This window comes from Epinephelus fuscoguttatus, linkage group LG2 (genome assembly GCF_011397635.1).
Source record: "Epinephelus fuscoguttatus linkage group LG2, E.fuscoguttatus.final_Chr_v1".
NCBI classification, from domain to species: Eukaryota; Metazoa; Chordata; class Actinopteri; order Perciformes; family Serranidae; genus Epinephelus; species Epinephelus fuscoguttatus.
The window spans coordinates 47,078,317-47,101,102 of record NC_064753.1 but is presented as its reverse complement, the minus strand read 5'-3'; the positions used below and the strand labels follow the sequence as shown (position 1 = coordinate 47,101,102).

Below are 22,786 nucleotides of genomic sequence, written 5' to 3'. Positions count from 1 at the left end.
GCTTTTTTAACAAAAAAAAAGTACATATTCATGACTTGTTTTTAAAGATATATATCTCCAGAGTACCAACAGGCCTGGGGCTGATTAGTTTATCTTGTATTATGTATATCTTTCCCAGGTTCGTGCAGAGCGCAACCGTGCACGTGATGAGGTCCGTCAGCTGAGGCAGCGGCTGGATACCCTCACCAAGGAGCTGACCAGCGTCCGGCGGGAGCGGCAGGAACTGGCCTCAGAGAATGAGACGCTACGGCAGGAGACGCTGCGCCTCCGAGGCGACCCCTCTCCTGAGGCTCCTCCTCCATCTGCCACTTCTCCATCTTCCTCCCCTGCACACCCTCGCGGTGCCTCCTCCTCCTCCTCTCCATCTATACCTCCCTCCTCCCCTGCTTCCTCCTCCTCCTCTCAGGTCCACACTGACGGCAAGCTGGACAGGGTGGGAGAGGGACCACCGGGGTCTCCAGAGCCAGAGCCAGTGAGGGACGTGGACTTGGACAGACAGAAGATGGCTCAACAAAAGGTGAGTCTGCAGTTTACATTTAGATTAGAATACACCGACACTGCAAATGCACACTCCTAGGAGATTACTTTGTATCTTGAAAGATGTGTTTCTGCAGTGTGTCTTCGCAGTTGTCTCAACTAAACATAAAATATTTGCCGCCATAATAATTGTTAGTGCTGCAGCTGGTCAACAGACAACCACACAAAGTTATTACTACCTTTTCTGAAAGATCTAAATTTCCTCCACCTCTGCATTAACTTAAATTATGCGTGGAGAGCCCCTAATTAAAATTGATTTCTCTCGAGAGCAATGACTCACCAGCCAATAGACACACGTCTTGCTGCTGCTGATGTTGGGTTGTACATTGAAAATAATAGGGGCATATTTTTTGACGTGCTGCGTTTGCTGCTGGTGTGTTTTGGCCTTGAAAAAAAGTTTTCTTCATGATTTCAACGTAACAGAGTGAGTACTTGATATGCAAATACCTCACTCACACCATTGCTGCTCTTTGTCTTGTTGTAACTAAAAGGCCTAAGTGATGTAGTTTGGTCCGGTATTGTGTGTTTTTTGGCCCTCAGCAGACGTTGTATCTATACTCAACTTTTCCTCCTCACAACCTATAAAACAGGTGAGGATTATCTTTTTTATCGAGCTGTGGGTTGTGGACTGTCGGTCAGAAAATAAGCAGTATGAACTTGTCATTGTGTGGTGAGGGAGCAGGTGAAGGTCGTCTCTTTATGACACAAGAGGATGAAAATATTGACAGATTAATCAATAATGAAAACGTTGCTGCTCTCGGTGATTTAAACAGCAGATTCAGCTCCCTTTTTACTTTTTGTGTGAATGTTTAATATGCTAATGTGAATTAGCATGGGGGGCTGTGTCCTGTGCTGCTGACTTGTTTGATATCAGTGTGATCGTGTCCTCCGCTGCTGTACGGCCAGTGTGACCGGAGTCTCAGTGAATGTAGGCCAGACTGGCTGCTGTGGCTCCAGCCTGTTGGATCGCTCACCAAGTGTGTGTGTTGGGGAGGGGTGTCCTATTTAAGAGACAACAGCAGTGTGGGTACCCAGGTACACACACACACACACACACACACACACACACACACACACACACACACAGTTTCTCATCATGCTTGCTTATCCCTGAGGGCTCAGTGATGCTGCAGTACTTCTTCTCTGTCAGCCTGTTCTGTGCAGACCATCCTGAACCTTAAACATATCTTGTTCTTTACAAACGCAGACCTGACCTGCTGCTTCGCTCTGCCTCATTCGTTCTGACACACAAGACGCTCATGAGGAGAATCCAAACTTGAATGGGACATTAGCGTTAAGCACCATCACGGGTCATATTTCAGCCGTCAGACTCTCTGAAACGCTCTGCGGAGGCCATTTTATACTAAAAATACAGAGAGCTGACGTGAAACAGGAACGTCTGGAACTCAAATTACTGGAAGTCAAACCCTACATGTTACACCCTGTCTGGGGGTGTAACATGAATTACGCCCCCATCTTCCCCAAGTCCCACGCAGCCATAATGACAACTTATCAAATGTGCAAACAGATTGATTTATTGACAGTTAAATATGGCCATACTGCTGAGTTACTCAACTTCAGAGTGGGCCAAGGCCAGAATAACAAACCAAATACCTCAAACTCAAACCATCAAACCCAACCTGTAGAAATGAAAGAAACAAAAAAACATCAGCATCCAGGAATACTTCCTTCAGCCCTGAGCTGCCGCCATTTTGGCTGCTTAAGTGCTGTCTGTCAGTCAATCTCTGGCAGCCATGTCATGGAGCGCAACTTTTTGCATATACCTGACAAAATGTAGAGATGAACAGTAATTTCTGCAGGCAACTTTTAATTGCTTGTGCTCCTGGTGCTCTTTGACATGACACCTCTGACTGTAACTTCAGCTGCAGGGAGATGCGCCTGTCACTTGAGGATGAATCTGTCACATGGGGACGATCTCTTTGGTTATTTCTTTTTTCTTTTTTTTAAGATATTTTTTGGGCATTTAGTACAAGTATCAGTTGTCTTGGGTTCACTCTGTATCACCTCAGTTATGTATCATTAATTTGTCTATCCAGTGACAGCTGACTGCATCCAGTATGACAAGTCTCTGCTCAGTTTGTGTGTTTAACAAACCAAAGCCTGAAAAGCAGAATTCTGGAAAGTGTTGCTCAATGTTGTACCAATTTTTATTTAGTAAACACTCATGACACTGCAAACAGTTTCTGTACACACTCGCTGCTGCAGCAGTAGAGGGGGCCGGTGTTGGCTGGCTACAGAGGTCGGGTAGTACACAGCTATTTGTTAATCCTTAGTGGGACAGAGAAACAAAAATGTAACATAAAAATGTTTGCTTCGGGGCACCCAGTAGCTCAGTGGGTAGAGCGGGCCGCAGCGCAGATAGAGATATTTGAAATGTGTTCTGTCTAGTTATAACACTTAGGAGTATTTTGATATCAGGTTTGAAAGTCTGTGATGAGTAATGGTAGCTGGTGAACCTAATTTCCTCGCAAAGTTGGGTCAAATGTGAGCTGGGTTCGTTGTAAAACCATTTTGAGAGATAAAAAACAACATTTTTGAAATAAATGTTCAAATTGTTTCCACTGGTCGCTTTAGGGGCCATACACACACCGTGTCTTTAACTGCTTGGAAAACGCGAGGTCAGGCGCTGAGCATCAGTAACAGCAGAAGTTCCTGAAAAATGAAAGATGTGACTGAAATGTGTCCAGAAGTGTTAAATGTGCAGCATGCAGTACATTCAGCCATATCGTTATGTGACCTGTGATAGAGGTCACTATACTCCCAGATTAGTTTCTGTCCTGTAGTGTCCTCTCAGCAGCTGGCGGTGTTCGTCCCTCTGCTCAGGTGTAAATCATTTGGGATCACATTTTATTTTTGATAATTGCTTTCAAGCGTCACTGCCACCGGCAAGGACCTGATACCACGGGGGATGAAAGGGACACGTCCCCTCACTTTATTTTCAAAATCCCACTTCTGTCCGACCCACTTTTACAGTGTCTATGCTCTCACAGCAATAAAGTTCACAGACAGAAGCCCTGGGTGTTACCTCTCAGGATACGAACAGGCTGCCTGAATGTCTGATTGGTGCTCACTGGAAGCAGACACTGCTCAGGGCAGAAATAAACTGCTGTTCCCTTTAATAAATGCTTTTTAGTTGAAAAAAAAAAGACTCTGTAACTCTCAGCCATAAAACAGGCATTATAGTATGCAGCCTTGTCAAAGAGGTGGTACTGTCCATAAACTGAGAGTTAATTACTGCTCTACACTAGTTTCTCATGACAGCACAAAAAGAATTCTGACAACTGATTTTCCAAGCTGTCTGCAATTTGGATTCTTTGTCTGAATCACAAACAACAAAATGAGCTTTCTGAACAAGACATGAGAGAGCGTCACTTCCCTGAACTGCATCTCTAGTTGTGCAAACAGTTAGTCACAATTCAGATTTAAACTAAATGAACAACTGACTCAGCAAGTACAGTCAGGGGTTTAAAAGGGTGAGGTTGTATCTGAGTCACTCTATGAATATGAGGCTGTCGGTTGGTCCACCACTTTCGTCCAGATGGAAGTATCTCAACAACTATTGAATGGATTTTTTTTTTTTTTTCCCCAAGTAAACTTGATACAGATACTACTGATGCCCAGTGAATCAATCCTAAAGTCTCCTAATTTGTCCTATACTAACAAATACTTGGTAAACTAATAATCAGCTTCAGCTGTACTTTGTGTTTAGCGCTAATTAAAAAATGTTTTGTTAAAATGTGGCATGACTTTTTAGTGTCATGTGGAGGTTGGGTACGGTTCCTGTGGGGTGGCAGACTGGGGTTGTGGCTCATATTTTTAAAAAAGGAGAACATGGGGTGTGCTTCAATTATCCAGAGCGCTGGAAAGGAAGCTGCAACCGACTGTCGAATCTCGGAAACTCAGGAGGAGCAGTTTGGATTCTGTCCTGGTCGTGGAACAGTGGACCAGCTCTATACTCTTGTAGGGCTGCTGGAGGGGTCGTGGGAGTTTCCCCATCCAGTCCTCATGTGTTTGTGGACTTGGAAAAAGCTTCTGACAGCGTACCCTGTGGAACCTTCTGGGGCGTACTGCGGGACCAAGGGACTGTGGCTCAGAGGTAGAACGGGTCATCCGCTTATTAGAGGATTGGCAGATTCCCAGCTCTTCAAGGCCCCATTTCGAAGTATCCTTGGGAAAGATACTGAACCCCAAATCGCTCCTGCTCCTGTTCGATCAGTGTGTGAGAGCATGCGAATGGTTACTGAGTAGCAGGTGGCACCATCAAGGGTAGCCTCGGCCACCAGTGTGTGACAGTGTGTGAACGGGTGAATATGACATGTAATGTAAAAAGTGCTTTGAGTGGTTGGAAGACTAGAAAAGTGCGATACAAGTGCAGTCCATTTACCATTTACTGGGGTTGCTGCTACAACCCATCCAGGCCTTGTATGACCAAAGTAAGAGCTGTGTCCCCATACTCGCCTCAGAGTCAAACATGTTTCCTGTGGGTGTAGGCCTCCACCAGGGCTGTCCCTTGTCACCGATTCTGTTTGGGGTATTCATGGACAGCATCACAAGGCACAGCCACACTTGAGGAAGGGGTCCGGTTTGGGGACCTCAGAATTGCATCTCTGCTCTTTGCAGATGATGTGGCTCTGTTGGCTTCATCACACCGTGTCCTCCAGCATGCACTGGGGCGGTTTGAGTGTGAAGCAGTCAGGATTAGAGTCAGCACCTCTAAATCTGAGGCCATGGTTCTCTACTGAAAAACAGTGGATTGCCCCCTCTGGGTTGGGAGAGAGTTACTGCCCCAAGTGAAGGAGTTCTTGCTGCTGCATGCTGACGTTAGCATTTATCTCAAAGCACTGCTGTGCTGAAGAACAGCCTCACAGGACTGCTTGTGTTGCTCTTGGGCTCTCTTGGACTCTTGGGTCAGATAAACAGCAGAGTTTGTGCCTGTTCTTCAGGTGCAGAGGATGCATTCTGCTCCAAACACAGGTGCTGTATTTATCACACACAGCAGCCTGGATTCTCAGTTTGCACATCGTCTGTGTGAGTGTTTGCAAGGTACATCTCGCTCCTCATTGCATATGCAATCAGTAGAGGATCATGGGAATAATGAGAGACAAGTTAACAGAGGTTGATTATGTATTCTGTTGGATTTACTGAGGTCACGCTGTCAGATGGGATTTGCTGGAGTCTTGTAGTTGTAGTGGGGAAACAAAATGTGCTTCAAATATAGGTTTGTAAAACAAGAAACAGATGATCAGATTATCAGATCAGATTTTTCTTTTTAAAAAGAGATCTTTCTTTTATCAAGACATTTTCATGTGCATTTGGTTTGTGTATATTTCCTGTTTTTATTATTTGTCTAAGTTTCCCGTGAATGTGTTTATCGCCTCCTCATGTATTCATAATTGCACATATGCTGAAGTTTACAATATCATAATTTTATGAGTAATAGTTTGAGTAAGATAAACTGTTTTTCCTCAGGTAGAGTTAGAGCATGGCCAAAGTAAATATTTTATAATAAAGATCCGTTAGCGTTATTATTTCTACTGTGAGCCTGGCAGGGTCGGACTCCCCTCCCAGGCTCACCTGAACCTCTGCAAGATTTACAGCGCACATACAAACAGTTAATGCCAACAGCATAAAGCTCAGACAGACAACACCTGCATCTCAACAGGAGTTACAGTACAGGAACACTTACAGCCAACGGCACAATAACTTGAATTAAATTCACCCGTAACTCAGCAACAGGATTAACAGTACAGGTGTACTTATTTAAAGCCAACAGCATATTAACAAAATACACCACTCTCAACCACAAATAAGAGCTGAGTTAAGGCCATATGATACAACAGCATCTGCAGTGCTGCTGCTACATGGCTAGCTCTGGTAGCACCATCACTACATTTGTATTTCTGCTCTTTCTGTCTTGATTTCATTTGATTTTTTCCTGCTTGACCACTTGCGTTACACGGACAGACCCACTTGAAGGGGTTGGGGATGTGACCACGGTCGAGTCCTCTGTGCCTGTCCTTTCAGGTGGCCTGTTGACAATTTTGGGACAGTGTAACCCCTAATCAGACGGGCTGTTCCAACATCAAGCAGGCCGCAGCCAGCAGATCAATTTATTCCCCACAATTTTCCTTCCCACATTGCTGGTGGTGGCTCTGCAGCCCACTAGGTGGTCCAGCCCATCTGGCATTTGCCACATTGCCAGTTGGAGCCTGGAGCTTGGTGATCTTCCACTGCTGAACTGAGCCTGTGAGCCAGCCTTCATTTGCAGTGTGTCCGGATGTGCAGTAACAGAGTCAGTGAAGGAGCTAAAGGACAGTCTTAGTAAATCAGATGCTGAACACACACCAAGATTTAAACCACAAACTCAGTGTTAACAGCAATACATATTTGAGCAGTGCCATTTTCTCAGTAAATCTGACCTTGATCTTCAGTCTTGTTCTGCAAAACCTTCACTGATCCCTTGTTCAACATGTATTATCAAAAATGAGATGGCCTTTAGTGAATGAAAATGTTCTGGAAAATAATTTCTTTAACAGGGTGTCTGCAGATCCTTAATTAATATCTTTCAATTTTATGAATATTAGGCATTGAAAGTAATTCAGTATTCTTAAATTTGACATTGTGAGGTCTTAACTGCCACAAACATTTGGTCTAATTTAATTTATCTATCTTTTAATTGCTTTTTGTCAAATAGAGTCAAGCCTTCAGTGTGCGTGTCCACATTACTGTTGTTACAAATTCTTAAACCTAAACCTGTATGTCTTTTAACTTTGTTCTTGCACTCACCTGTTTGCAAAATGTAGATTAACCTAACTCACTTTGATAAGCATATTCCTATTGGTTTACCGCGAGTAGTTAATTAGGCATGAAGTTAAAGGTAGGGTCTGGAGGATTTTCCAGTTGCTGTTTGTAAACACACATTCAAATTTGGCCCCTCCTATCAGGCTCAACTGCGCGCTGCCCCTACCCCTGCCGGCAGTTGGGTGTTACACAAAATGATTCAAAGCTTAGTCCTCACACTACATCCAGCCATATATTAGCTAAATGTAAAGTTATTTGCATCGGTTGATAGTCGGAATTAGCCTCCACAACAAACTACGTAGGAATTACAGTTGTTGTAATGGAAAAGTTGATAAATTAGCAAACTAGCACAAGCTAACCGGCCTGTACTTGGGATTTACCTGTCCAACAGAAAGCAGGCCAACTCCACGTCGCTGTACATCCTGAGCCTCTCCTTCAATGTTCGAAAGCGGGTGAAAACCACTCTGATATTCACACGAGTTTTGGTCCGTGCTTTATCGGCTCGGCGTTTTGCCTCACTCGCATTTAATTTCCTTTTCTTCGTGGGTACGTCTGTATCCGCCATTTCTCCCGGGTGTACGGAGCCCGGAGGTACGGAAGAAGGCTTCACAGAAGAGATTCAGGCAAGGCTCGCGCTGGTGCATGCTCAGACACACTCGGGCACGGCACCTGCGCTCTCTCATTGGCTGGGGAAATCTCCGCCTAGAAGCGGTCCGAGCTCACAAAAACATCAAAATACAGTTAAAGGGCAGGAGCTCTGCAAACAGAGTCACCACCACACATGAGTAGAAGCCCATAGGTGATGATTAAGCAGGATTTCATTTGTATATGTCTATATTTTGTTTTGTTTGAAAATCCTCCAGATCCTACCTCTAAAGAGGAAACATGCTCTCAACACTTTAAGCGAGATTAGAGTATTATTTTGGTTCTGTATAATTTAAGAGGATAGAAAATTAAAGGGGCACCATGCAAGTGTTTGGGCACACCAAGACATTTGAGCTCTCAGACAACTTTTCCCAGGGTCTCAGACCTTAATGAGCTTGTTAGCGCTCTGGCTTGTTCACAGTCATCGTTAGGAAAGGCCAGGTGATGCTAATGTCAAAGCTTTATAAATACTCTGACTCCTGAAACCTTGTCTCAACAATCAGCAGCCATGGGCTCCTCGAAACAGCTGCCTAGCACTCTGAAAACTAAAATAACTGATGCCCACAAAGCAGGAGAAGACTATAAGAAGATAGCAAAGTGTTTTCAGGGAGCTCTTTCCTCTGTTTGTAATGTCATTAAGAAATGGTAGTTAACAGGAACTGTGGAGGTCAAGCTGAGGTCTGGAAGACCAAGAAAACTTTCCAAGAGAGCTGCTCGTAGGATTGTTAGAAAGGTAAATCAAAATCCTGTTTGACTTCAAAAGCTTCTTCTACAACAGGGCAATGATCCTAAACACACCTCCAAATCCACAACGGACGACCTCAGGAGGAGCCAGTGGAAGGTTTTGCCCTGGCCCTCACAGTCCCCCAACCTAAACATCATTAAACATCTGTGGATAGAGCTCAAAGAGCAGAGCATGAAGACGGCCCAAGACTCTCACAGAGCTAGAAGCCTTTTGCAGGAAGAACGGGTGAAAATCCTCCAAACAAGAACTGAAAGACTCTGAGCTGTTATTTTGAAACTGTAAAAGATGGAAATTTAAAAGTATTTTTTCTTAAGATATTGAAGAAATGTTTCATCTTTAACTTCATGCCTTTTGGAGATCAGTTCATCTTCTACTTATTTTAACTATTCACAGTGAATGAAATTTTGACCAGGGGTGCCCAAACTTTTGTATGACACTGTACATGTGCACGGGATCACATATTATCTTTATACTTAACTACAGCACTTGAATAATTTATCCAAAAATCAGACTCAAATTTGATTAAAGCATTAAATTGAAGTGTCAGATATCTGTAGAAACCCTTGAGCTCTTTTGCATCGAAAGGGGTCAGTTGAGGTGGTTCGGACATCTGATCAGGATCCTCCTGTGCGCTTCCAGTTAGAGGTGTTCTGGGCGCGGCCCACTGGTAGGAGGCCCCGGCACAGACCTAGAACACACTGGAGGGATTACTTATCCCATCTGGCTTGGGAACGCCTCAGGGTCCCCCAGGAGGAGCTGGAAAGTGTTGCTGGGGAGAGGGACGTCTGGGGTGCTTTGCTTGGCCTGCTGTCCCTGCGACCCTGCCTGGATAAGTGGATGAAAATGGATGGAGGGAACTCTGTAGTGGTCCCAGTAGTAGCAGCAGTGGTAACAGTCATACTAACAGTGGCATTTGACCTCCTGTGTTTTCTAGTTATTCTGGACCTTACCGAGCTCCCACTGTGTGTCTGTAGCAGTGCCGGGTCCCTCTGTTTCTGGGCAGTTTAAACGGTCTCACCACACACACACACACACACACACACACACACACACACACACACACACACACACACACACGTACATGTGCATGAGCACATTAAAGCAGCACTGAATAAACATCACTGTCACAGCCTGTCAGACTTGACCTTCAGCTGGCTCAGGCGGGGTTTCCATGGTAACACACATGCACGCACACACACACACACACAAAAATATACACTGAGGCTGTAGCGCACCAAGTAAACCATGATAATGTGGCTAGCTGGTACTCACTCACAGCAGAGCCTCATTTCCTGTCTCCCTCCCATTGTTCTGGTTCTCACACACACTGAGTACTTCCACATGTGGCACAGTACGGTTCGGCTCACCGACATCTGCTACGCACCGGGTCCCTCTGTTGGGGGTTACCAGTAATGGCAGCAGTAGCACCACAGCTCTGTTTTCTGTTTGACAAACCTGCAAATGCTCAAACAGGAAAAATTTTAAAAGGATATCACATGCTTTGTTGTGTGTGAGTTTCTCAGAAATTGAGGAAAACAGGATTAGTAGATTGACCTCAGTGCACGTTTCAGACATTATCAGAGAATGTATCATCGTCCCAAAGCAAGCAGAAAATTCCTAACCCACAGATTTGAAAATAATCCAAACCCTCAGTGGGTGTGAAAATATTCCAGTGACTTGATGACAGTTAATGGAGGAATTTGTGTGGCTGAAATGTTTAATTATCAGTGTCCAACAGCCCAATCATAACAACCAGTCTCTGTCAGGAAAGACTTGGCAACGATTTAAAATGTTCTTGGTATAAAATGTGAACGTCCTCCTCGTCAGTGACCTTTGACCTTTACCCAGTAGATGCTGTGAGTGGTTTTGGTCTGGTGCTCACAGACAGCTGAACTTTTCTGTTTCTGGAGTTCATTCAGCCTCTTGTTCAGCCTCAGCAGTTCTTAATTTCACTGATGTCGTGTTTTCAGTCCCTGATTTTTCTCAGATATGGTCCAGGCGTGGATGGTATCTATTTTTTCATACGTTTATACCTTCCTGACATGTTATATGAACTAGGGATGCAGGATATTGGATATTTGCCGATATCTGATATGCTGATATGTGATAACTTATTTGCCCGATAATCAATACCTATATCAATATATCCACTTTTTCCCCACCTAATTTTAGTCATCATCAAGTCTCTTCTGTAGTGAAATTAACATCATATTATACATATATAAAAAAATATTCCTCCACCTATTTTCCTTATTGAACAGAAAAATGCAACTTTCTCAATAGGGGTGGGAACCGAGAACCAGCCGAGAACCAGGTCCAAATTGTCCAATCCATAGCAGTCGTTTTCCTCCAAGGTTATCGATTCCTTTTATTGATGCTGGCATGTTTTTCTGACAGCTCTGCATCACAAGAAAGTGACGTCAAACTCATGCGTCAACTCTGCTAGAAACTTCACTGAGTCATGGGGGTGAGGAAGTATCAGTCCACAGCGTGGCTTCATTTTAAGAAGAAAGATGTCATCAGTGCTGCTTGTAATGAAATCTACTGAAACATCTCAGTGCTTCTGCTTCCCAACCATGTAGTACTTGACGTAGAAGTGCACTGATTTGCATTGCCATTATCATTAAGATGTTTTGTGCCAAGCCAAACAGTGACAGAATTTGACCTTTTTTGGAGTAGGTCAAAAAGCTGGACTGCTCGCCCTCAAGCAGGTAGCAGTGACGTGTCGCTGACTGCAGCCAGCCCCAGACAACTCCCCCTCTCTCCCTCAAAAAAGCCATGTGTGTTGCATGATTCGACTCAGCTCTGTCTGAAGGAGACCAGAGAGAAAGCTGTTTTTAAAAGTCTCTGTGTGTTCAGCTCTCTGTAGCTTCTGACTGAATCTCTGTGGTTTGGAGTTTAGTTTCTCTCCTGCGTCCTGTTTTTACTTTATTTGCTTTAATTTACTGTTTCATTGTTTCTATCAGCTGTATTAGAAGTTGTGTGAAGTTGCTGCTCGAAAACTCAACATTTTCTTATTTTGCTGCTTCACAATAAAAGTTTTTACAGAACAAAATAACAGAGGGAAAGAATCTACAGGAAATTAAATGTGTTTATTACTGAATTAGCAGAACTTTTTTAGCGGCTTTTCTCCAATAAAGACAAGTCTAATAATATCACAGGGAGGAAGAGTAAAAGCAGAAACAGCCACAGTGAGATGTTGATGAAGAGCTGCAGACAACAGGCTCTTACTGCACCTCTGCAAACAGCTCACCTCCAACAGGTAAACTTCTTTTACCGAGGGAAAACACATGCAATAAAAATAACAGGGAACATTCAGCCTGCTGCTTTTAAACATCATCACTCAAAACAAGCCACCATCGGTCAAAGATGCACCTTCAAGCAGGTAGCCCTGCTGTAATGGAAATGCAAATCCCTGCCGTGCTGTGCTGATGGTTCAAACCAAGCCAAGCTAAGCCAGCCCATGACTGTTGAAAGGGGTTTATATGTCTAATATCCAGGGCCCTGATCATGTGGTATGTTATAATCACTGCAGGAGCTCTGTGCTGCTTTAATGTCAACAACTGCCACTAAATAAAATTCTCTCATAGGGTCCATCATGTTGTACTTCTCAGCCGTAGAGTTCTTTACAACTCTCAGTCACAGAATTAGATATTTATGAGAGACTCTTAAAGGCAGCATGATGATCATCTCTAAGAACCACGCAGCATTATGGAGCCTGTGGGAGACAAGAGACCTCACATTTTACATCTGGCAGATGCTGTGAAGGATGAAGGGTGGGGAAACATGTGGATTTTTTTACTGCTGCAGTGCCAAAGCGGACAGATTTACAATGTGGAGAGGAGGGAAGGCTTTACATTTCCAATTTAATTTCTGTTAAGGCCATTAAATACAATGAGATGTGAAAATGTTTGGTCGGGAGAACCCACCCAAGAGTTTCGGGGTTCTGCTGCGAAAGCGCGTTGGCAGAAACTTTAAATGGTCTGCTGGATGAAAACAGTTTGATTTGCAGCCTTGTCGGGAGGAACAGAGGGCGTAGTGGAAAACAGCGAGGACTTAGAGAAGAGAGAAATATTGTTGCAAAAGATCACCCCCCTCCAAAATCAGGGAGTTTGACATGAGTCCATACGGGAGATGTGGGTAGTTTGGAATGAGGCTGATGAATCTGAAAGGAAGTCTTTATCCCTGCTGATGTTCTGTAAGCAGTGATGAATGTTAGCTCAGAGAGCGATTGTGACTGACTATCATGTTCCTGGCTCGCTGGTGTGTTCGCTAATTCACCAACCACCCCTGTGAGTGGTCCCCCGTCATTAAGCCTCTAGCACGGCCTATTAAATGAGGAAGTGTGGATGAACTTCAGGCCTTGTTGAAGCCAAGACCACCTGAGCTGAGTCATGACCAAGACCACATTGTATCAGGACTGAGTCAAGACCAAGACCAGACCAGTGCGGGTCCCACACTGCGTGACACACTTATAATAAAATGTGGAACATGGAAACCAGAGCCACTCCTCACATTGATCTGATGGATCCACATTCACATAAAACATTCACAGAGAATATGAATGAATTGAATTCCTCTTCATTCACCTCTTTTATTGCCACATGTACATACTGTGTGTGTGTGTGTGTGTGTGTGTGTATCAGTGTACCACGAAAAATGTCTATAAAATAATCAAAAGGCGTTGTTTTAATAGCAAACAAATCCAAACACAGAGGAACTGAGATCAACATAACCATCTTTATTCAACACTCTGTTTTTGCTCAGCTAGTTTAGTGGTATTTTCGCAGTCATGGTCTTGAAATAAAATCTGGAGTCCTCTTTGTCTGCGACTGAAGGTGTTTTCATGTTAGCTACAATTGATTTGTATCGTGCGTATCATGTAATTGGCCCTTTTCTTCACTCCCTCGCTGCTCAGTTTTGACATTGGTAATGTCGTTCCCTGCCTGAGTACACTATGTGACTTTTTTGTTGTGCTACAGTGTAGAAAAGGGCACTGCAGATGAACACTGCTGCCCTGGGAATCATCATTAAGGGCACTGGTGAAGCAGCAAGTGGCAGCTATTAGGCGCAGAGCTCTTCACTTCCTGCTGAAGCTCCGACTGCGGGTCGATGACAGCAGCAAAGCTGGATCTGGGTCTGTCTGCAGCAGGTTGCGCTTCTGTCTGATATAGAGGCATGAATATCAAAATGAGACTGTTTCGTAAGTGGTAAGCAATTATTTGTGGTTGAGATAAATAGCAGTCCACTTCCGTGTTTAGATACAGTTAGTATTCACACCTGATGCGTACCTTACCGGAGTACACTGTACTCAAGACCACCTTATCAAGTGGGCTCAGGCATGGATCAGTGTATGGATCAAATGCACTTGATTCCAGGATGACACCGCAACCTTAAAAAAAAATATACATGTGCAGTATATATGCCCGAGCATGCTTGTAGTCGACCAATGAAGATGAGTTTACATATCGCCTTGGGTTCGTCCTTCACCTTCTCAAAACGATCCCACACTTTGTATTTCCTGCCCGACATGTTATTAACTAGCCTGTCTGACTGCTGAGCGTGGACACTTCCTGCGTCTGTCCTTTCAAATTAAATTCCCACATGGTCCAGTCATATAGGTTTGGATTTATTTTGACAAGACGCAGCTCCTGATAGAGTTTCACATTTTTGTTGTTTTTTTTTTTTTTCTGCAACGAAATCTTGCAGACTAATGATCTTTCTGATCGACTAATGTCCGGTTGACTCTTGGGGGGCTAACAATACGTTTTTAGCGTTACTTTTTTTGTCAGTTCCCATACACATTGGTTAGTGTGTGAGAACTGAAGCACAGGCGTCAACATTTTAGTATTTGTATTATTGCACACTTGTAAACGAGCTGTTAAAAAGTGGTTACATGTTCCATATCTGTGGATATGTACATTTCTTTCCCATGTGTTCGGGGTCAATCACGGACTTATTTCCACATTTAAATTGTGTCTACTTCTCTTTCATTTTTTTAGTACTCATTAAGTGTGTACACACAGCTAGTTAATCTGTCAATATGTGACTATTTCCCAGTAGTATCTGTTTGGATTAAACTTTAATCCTGCTTTATTAAACCTTGGATGCTTTTCCCTGATAACATTTTCCTCACCGAAATCTAGACTGCTCATGTTTCTCGCCCTGTTGGATACTGTTGTAGTGACATCACTATGATATCTGAGTTTCAGTAATACGCCAGTGTGAAGTAACAAACTGATACCCTGGTCTCATTTTCTCCTCCCTGTCTCTCCGTCTCTTGCTCTGTCAGGAATTGGAGGCGCTGGAGTCGGCCCTGCGCTCCCGGTCTCTGGACGGTGACTCTCAGGAGGCCTGGGAAAGTCGAAGCAGTGTCAACGCGTCCACCTCACGCTCATCCTCCGGTCTGAGCCGGCAGGAACGCAACAGGCAGCTGTGGGAGGACATTAGCACGGTGGAGGAGGATAACAGCAAACTCAACGCCCTGCAGCTTCGTCTGGACGAGTCCCAGAAAGTCCTGCTGAAAGAAAGAGAGTAAGAGACAGACGATTACAAACTGTTGAGGTTGTAGTGTGAAGTGTGACATGATAACAGTTGTAAATGTTGCAGCAGGAAAAAATCCAGTTTGTCCAACTTGATGAACACGATATAATATATGTAAATACATGTCAATTTTTAACATTACTCTTCAAGTCCATCCCTTCTGAGTCCACAAATTTAATATAAGTGCAACACTATATTGCTTAAGTACACCTTTAAACAAACTACAGGACTTGCAATGGAGTGTTTTTAAGATCTGAGTTCTACTTTCACTGCTGTTCAAAAGATATTGGTGACCTATGCTCAGAGATTAGACTCACATAGGACTAAAAAACTTCAGTTACCTTCTTCCAAACTATTTCATTTTCTGCTCACAGATGTTCAGTATATACTGTATGGTTTTGCACCCATAGTTTTGTCTCCTTTATGGCCTTGTTAAGAGGTTTTGGCACACCTGCCAACCTGTAAAGACCAGTCTGACCTGTAACCACAGCAGACCATACTGCTTATTCTGCACCCAGTCAGTGTGATGACCACCTCTGCTGACAGCTGTGTCAGGAGTGCAGCAGCTGAAGGCAAACAGTGCATCCTCCACTTTCTATTTTCTGTGTGAGATGTTTTCGTTCACAGCCACAAGATGCCGGCAGAGCACTGAAGTATGAGTGTCATGGGTGAAATGTGGGACTTGACAAATGTGCGGTAGCTGTGGTAAAAGAGGTGATGGATGGGTTATTGACCACAATCGCTGCTAACTGCTAACCTCTTCCTCTGGCTGGGAAATACAAAAACTCTTTCCATGTATAGCTGGTCACAGGTGCATGTGTTTGTGAATGTGCAGCATTGATTGTTAATGACAGAGCCCAATAAGCATGCAGTGTAATGTTTCACAATCATAAGTGCAGGCTGTCGATGGTGTGACTGACATTTCACTCGTGATTTCAGGGATGGACAGTCCTTGTTTTTGTTGTGAGCTGCACAGGGATTCTTAATGTGGGGATTTAAAATGTGAAAAATACATTTATTTTACGTTGCTGTATGTTTGAGTGTTGAAAAATGTGTGTTGTGTTCCTGTGTTTCCCCAGAGACAAGCTTGCACTGAGTAAGAGCATCGAGAGGCTGGAGGCTGAACTCACTCAGTGGAAATTTAAATATGAGGAGCTCAGCAAGACCAAACAGGAGGCCCTCAAACAGGTAAGAAATCAGTGATATATGTAAGATAAGACTTATGTGAATTCTCAGATGGTATCTTGGGCCTTGATTGGCCTTGTCACACACAAGCGTTGGAACAACAATAAAAATGTCACATTTGCGAACAGGCAGTTTTATTGTAGCGATGGTCATGACTGTTTGCTGTGCATCTTTCTAATAACATCATATTTATATAGCAGTTTTCTGGATGCTCAAAGATGCTTTACAAAGAACAACAACAATATAACAAAGAAGAAAAAAAAAACAATATAAAGATGAAATAATCCTAAAGAAGGGAAACAATGCAGAGATGGAGAAGAAAACAGTTTTTAGACGTTGTAGGCAGTGGTACTCTCTGTGCCTACCATGGTGACTATGGGTAACAGGGTATGAGGTTTTGATTCTGGAGAGCAAGCTTTAGAAATGGCCACCACATCCGAGAAAGGCAGCAGGCGTGCAAATCACCCACTCACGACTCGGTGAGGCAGTGATGCCTCCTTCGAGGCCCTGTAATTGGAATGAGTACACTTTAAATCCTGCAACGAGGATCAATTGGAGGTCAAGTCTGGTGCCAGCAGCCGTGGCAATTCCAGCTCCAATGGAGTATCTTAAAGTTGCTGCAGTCAAAAAGCTCGTAGTTGGATCTCAGGATTGAGCTGATGGTCTGTCACAAGGCGAGCTACTGTCTGTCCCAGCCCCTGCCTCTCAGCGCCCGCTCAATGCTCTTAGCTGAGTGTCCTGCGGGGTCAGAAGTGTTTACTTTGAAAAAATTAGAGTGCCTAAAGCAGGCCCGGCCGCCTGAGTACTGTAGCTAGGAATGATGTAATTGGACTCTGGTTCTATTTTGTGAAGAGGTGAGATTTCTTCAAGATAGAGAGTGAAGAGAGTCTCTGATGTCTTTAGGGAGTGAGTTTCAAAGGGTGGGAGCAGCAATAGAGAAGGCTCTGTCCCCTCAGGTGTGGTGGTTGGTCCTGGTGGGGGGGTGAACTGGAGGTTGGCATCAGCAGACCTGAGAGTGCGGGAAGGATTGGGCTGGTGGAGGAGCTCAGACAGGAAGGAGGGAGCCAGGTTGTGGAGGGCTTTACAGGTGATGAGTAGGAGTTTGAAGTGGATACGCAGGGGGATGTGGAGCCAGTGGAGGTTATGATCCCTCATAACCTTTTGAAGGAGGTGAAGTGGTCGCGGAGTGTGTTAGAAGACAAGCAGCAGAGTTCTGGATATGTTGTAGTGACTCAAGAGTTCTGTATGACGTACTGTAGAGGAGACTGTTGCAGTACTCCAGTCTGGAAGTGATGAATGCATGAATAAGAATCTCTGCAGCTGAGAAGGAGAGGGATAGACGGAGGTGGGCCATGTTTCTGAGACGGGAGGAGGCTGTGGTGGTGATGTGTTTGAGGTGTTGGTCAAAGGAGAGGGTTTGATCAAAGATGACACCAAGATTAGGGACATGGGAGGAGGTGAGCACAGTGGAGCCATCACTGGAGAGGGAGAGGTTATGGGTAGATTTGATGAGAGATTTGGGACCGATGATGACAAGGACAGAGGGATGTCGTATGCTGTAAAGCCCTCTGGGGCAAATTGTGATCTGTGATGTTGGGCTTTATAAGTAAAATTGAATTGAATTAAATTTAATTTGGACAAAAAAATGAATGACATAGCGGTAAAAGCTTCATGTCCCGAATAATCACCATAGTAGGAAGGTCTGACATCACTGTGGATAACAGTAACAAGCTGTGTGCTTCTGTCTCGGAGAGTGTGTTGCATATTTTCAGAGAAATGGCCCTTCAGAACCATGGTTCTTTTCAGGATAACTGGCTGTCGTAGAAATAGGCTTTCTGTCCACCATCTTTATTAACAGCTGTTGCTGGTTCAGTGTAAACCGCTCGTAGTGATCAGTTTGACCTGGACAGATGTGATCACTATAAACAGGTTCCGCTGTAGGTCTGTGGAGAGAGAGGTGTGGGTGTGAGAGAGGAGTCAGGAGTGGTGGGGCTGCAGTGTGGAGGGTTTTATGGAGAAACATTCCTCTAAAACTTGAGGGTATCTGCGGCTACAGTCCAGTAACTCTGTTGGCTCTTCATGACAACGCTGTCACAGCATGTAGCCATGCTGTCCCCTCCAGAAAGTGTCTGGCAAACGGGCTCTTTTGGCTGACGTCCGGAGCAGCTTACCGCAGCAGCAGAACGGTCACAGCAGCCTTCTGTAGTTTCAGTGGACTGCTCCAACACTGTATAAGTGATCTGCACCTGCACAGTGAAGTATGACGTCGAAACATGGATATCTTGGGAACAAGGCACATGAATTCTGATCGTTCTCAAAGCGTTCACATGGCCAGTGATCGCGTTATGTATCAGATTTAGGACCACATATGAAAGTGACCCAGATTTGATTGGAAGAAAAAATTCTGTGTCCACACTGTTATGACAAAATCATATCTGTGTCACATGAGAGCAAAAAAAAAAAAATCATATTTTGGCCATAATTTGTTTGTAACGTGAACATGGCTTATAGCCCCGTTTCCACCAAACACTTTTGTATAGTACCTTTGGAACCAAAAACAACCCCTCAGACATGGTACGTAGACCTTAGCGTTTCCACCACAAACAATAAATTAAATAAATTAAATATTGGTGGCACTGATAGAACAGGCTGCAGTGAGAGTCTCTCTCCATGGGATATTCAAACATAGCAGATTTGTGCATTTAGTCCTTCTCAGGCAAGCTCAGGGGTTTAGTGTTGCTGTAGCCCACAGGAACGATGCTCTGCCACACTTTTTTTCTCCAAGCGAGGATTAGCATGTATGCAGTTTACAGAATCAGGTCTAAATCGATATATATTTTTTAACGCTTGAAGATCAGCTCATTACTAAAAGTGTCTGTCATCCAAGAGAGACAATAAAAACTAGAGTGATGGTCAAAGTTGTCACAGTGAAATTTAAGGTGTGTTGATGGATTCATGTCGTCAACTCATGCGTTTAATGTCATTGCAAGTAAAAGTTCCACCTTTAAAGTTGGTGGCAATCGACCCAATGAATAATTTTCCTCAGACTCCAGCTGCTGTGAGAGGCAGCAAAACATCATTTTACTTTATAGTTAAAATTTACTAATGTAAGTTAAACCAGCCACAACTCAGCCCTGAGCAGAGTGACCGTCCTCTACTGACCAATCAGACTGCAGTGTTCACAGCTCCACCTTTTAGTACCAGATCTGTGTGCTAGGTACCCCAACAGAGGGGGGACCAAACATGGGGACGGTACACAACGGTTCAATTGGTACCATCCACAACTTTTCACAGTGGAAACAGAAAAAATGCGTACTGAACCGAACTGAACTGAACCGCACTTTCTGGTGGAAACAGGGCTTATGTGTCAGCCCTGTGATGGACTATTGACCTGTCCAGGTTGCACCTTGTATCTCACCCAGGGTTCCTTGGGTTGACTTCAGCACCCCTGAACAGGATAAGCAGTTGCAGATAATAGATGGATGGATCACAGAATCAAATCTGATATCAAGGATGTGGGCTAAAGAATGAGAATCAAACAGTAACTTATGAATATGACGAAACAGAAAACAGTAGCATGTAGAAAGATATGTAATTATTATTATTATTTTATACAGTAGGATAGCAAAATACATCTGTAGTTCTATGACAAAGTATTGAAAAATAATGCTTTGACATGCTGCACATGGACAGAAATACATCCCCCTTCTATTTCTTCTCCTGGTGCTTTGATAAGATCTTCATATATTCTGAAAATGTCTCAATGCACTGTTACATTCCTGCGTGTCAGATAACCAGAGTGGCACACATACAGTAGATTAAGGGCCTCATGGCTTATGGCCTCTGGACAGGAACAGGGTTTATGTCTTGGCAGCGTTCCACCACTCGGGGGCAGTCCAGGCCTGCAGAGAGGAGAGACGCTGGAAAGAAAAGCACACAGCAAACGCAGGTCTTACGGAGAGTTTCACTGAATGACAACATCAGTTTGATAAAAACCAGCAAAGGGAAAGAAAGGAGGAGACAGGTCAGAACATATGAGAGATGTGTAGATGGGTGTTTTGAAGATAAGATGGAAATGAAAGCAGGATAGGGTGAAGTGCTGAAGGTGGAGAGCAGGCAGATGAGACACAGGCTGAGATGCAACAATCGGATAAGAACAAGGAGGGATAAGAGGGGATGGAGGAGGAGGTGGGGTCATCCTTATCTCCACGCTTGTTGTCCCGGATACTTCAAGATCACAGATGATGTTTGGCTCCAGAAATGGCCACCTTTTAGAACGGAGCGGGAGCGTCTTTACTTACAAACAGATAACACTAAATATCAAGCTATTGCAAAGTTTGGAGGAGGGCTGCTGCTGAGATATTGAATGATGGAATTTTGTATTTTTGTTTTTTTATTTGTGCTGATGTCCTATCTGTTCCTCAGAGCATGACTTAAGTGCCACTTTGAAACGTCAGTACTGAGAACTAATGTAGAACTTTGGCATGCCATGTGAAAAGGTTTGCACGCTTGAATTTTGGCTTATAAGGAAGAAAATTTTAGTGCATTTGGCAGGGTAAACACCCCCGTAGAAAAGAGAAAACAATGCCAAATGCAAAAAGGATGATTTATTTCATATTTAAACGATGACAAAGTGCAAAAAATGTGAAAGTAAAGTACATGTTTGATCACAGGACCATTGGTTCACTCTCAGCTCTCATTTCCAGCTTGTATTAATATTGGCCTGCCCTTCACTGTTGTAATATGACCTGTCAGTTTACCTAATAGGTCTTAAAACATACATCAATCATCTGGTCTGTTCATTTAATGAGCAGCATCTAATGTACTCCGAAGGGTATGAACGCGGATCCTCCTACCTTTTCTCCAGCACTCATCGTCAGCTGTCATTCGTAGAGTTGCACCTTTAAAACAGAAGAAGTAAAAGGAAGGAGAATCTTTAATGGTTCAGTGTTTGCTGGGTTTCTCAAAAACATTAACATGTACAGGCACTCTGAGAGCACAAACCTCCACCAAGGCCAAATGCACAATCTTGCAATATTAAAGGTCCAGTGTGTAGGATTTAGGGCGATATATTGGTGGAAATGTATTATAATATGTATGTTTTCTTTAGTGTATAATCACCAGAAAATAAGAATCATTGATTTCGTTACCCTACAATGAGCTGTTTATATCTACATTGGAGTCCGCCATTTTGCACCCCAGTATTTTTACATTTAGTAGCTCAGTCAGAACGGACAAACCAAACACTGGCTGGCATGTTTTTTATCGTGAAACTGCTTTATTCAGTGTTTTATTGGTTTAAATCAGCAAGTCAGTTTGTTTTGGAGAGGAAGAGACCTCTGCAAATAATTCAGCTCCTGGTAAAAACCTCCTGCACATCTTAGATCTTAAGTTACCAGAGAAAAAAGATGAGCACAAAGGTTTAGCTGCCCATCTGGGACAAGCAAGAAGTACGAGAGAAACACTGATTTGTAATGTGAAACTGCTTTATTCCGTGTTTTCACTGGTTTAAATCACCTAGTCTGTTTGGTTTGGAGAGGACGAGAGCTCCGTGGATAATTCGACTCCTGGTAAAAATCGCCTGAACAATGAACACTAAAGGAGTCCTAACCAGGAGTTCACGCTTGACGCATGGAGGAAGTTTCAGTTGGTTGCAGTCTGCAATCCTTACCGCTAGATTCCACGAAATCCTACACACTCCTACAATCCTCCCTACACTGGCTGCCCGTCAGCAACAGAATACATTTTAAGATTCTGATGTTTGTCTAGAAAGTGTTAAACGGCCTCGCCCTGTCTTACATCATAGAGCTTCTCTCCCCGTATCACACTGTGAGAGAACTGAGATCATCTGACCAAAGACATCTGTCTGTCCCGAGATTCAGGACTGAGTGTTATGTGGACAGGGCTTTCTCTATCACTGCCCCGAAACTCTAGAATTGAGTTCCAATCCGCTCCAAATTTTAATGGGTTCCCTTATTTTGCTCAAGCTAAACCCTTCCACCAGATTTCATAAAGCCAGTAGTTTTTCTGTAATCCAGCTCACAAACAGACGAACAAACCAAACCGAAAACCTTTTTGACCTTCTTGGCAGAGGTTATGAAGGGCAAAGTAAAACTCAACCCTTTGACCGTTTGTCTTTTCCCCTCTCCCAAACACCATCCAGCTGAACCTGCTGAAGGAAATGCATCAGGATGAACTCGGCCGCATATCTGAAGACTTGGAGGACGAACTGGGAGCCCGAACCAGTATGGACAAGAAACTGGCTGAACTACGAGCTGAGGTGAGGAGGTTGCTGCTTGGTCAGAGTGA

The 22,786-nt window shown here is 43.8% G+C and overlaps 1 protein-coding gene across 2 annotated transcripts in view; it reads left to right on the top strand.

Annotated features, from left to right (window-relative positions):
• The window catches only part of ccdc102a (coiled-coil domain containing 102A), a 102,256-nt gene that overhangs the window by 54,715 nt on the left and 24,755 nt on the right, over positions 1 to 22,786 (top strand). For both annotated transcript variants that reach the window (XM_049561725.1, XM_049561729.1), the window contains exons 3-6: positions 119 to 517; positions 15,042 to 15,283; positions 16,372 to 16,480; positions 22,641 to 22,757. In XM_049561725.1, coding sequence (XP_049417682.1) covers positions 119 to 517; positions 15,042 to 15,283; positions 16,372 to 16,480; positions 22,641 to 22,757 — 867 coding nt within the window. The remainder of the gene's footprint in view (positions 1 to 118; positions 518 to 15,041; positions 15,284 to 16,371; positions 16,481 to 22,640; positions 22,758 to 22,786) is intronic.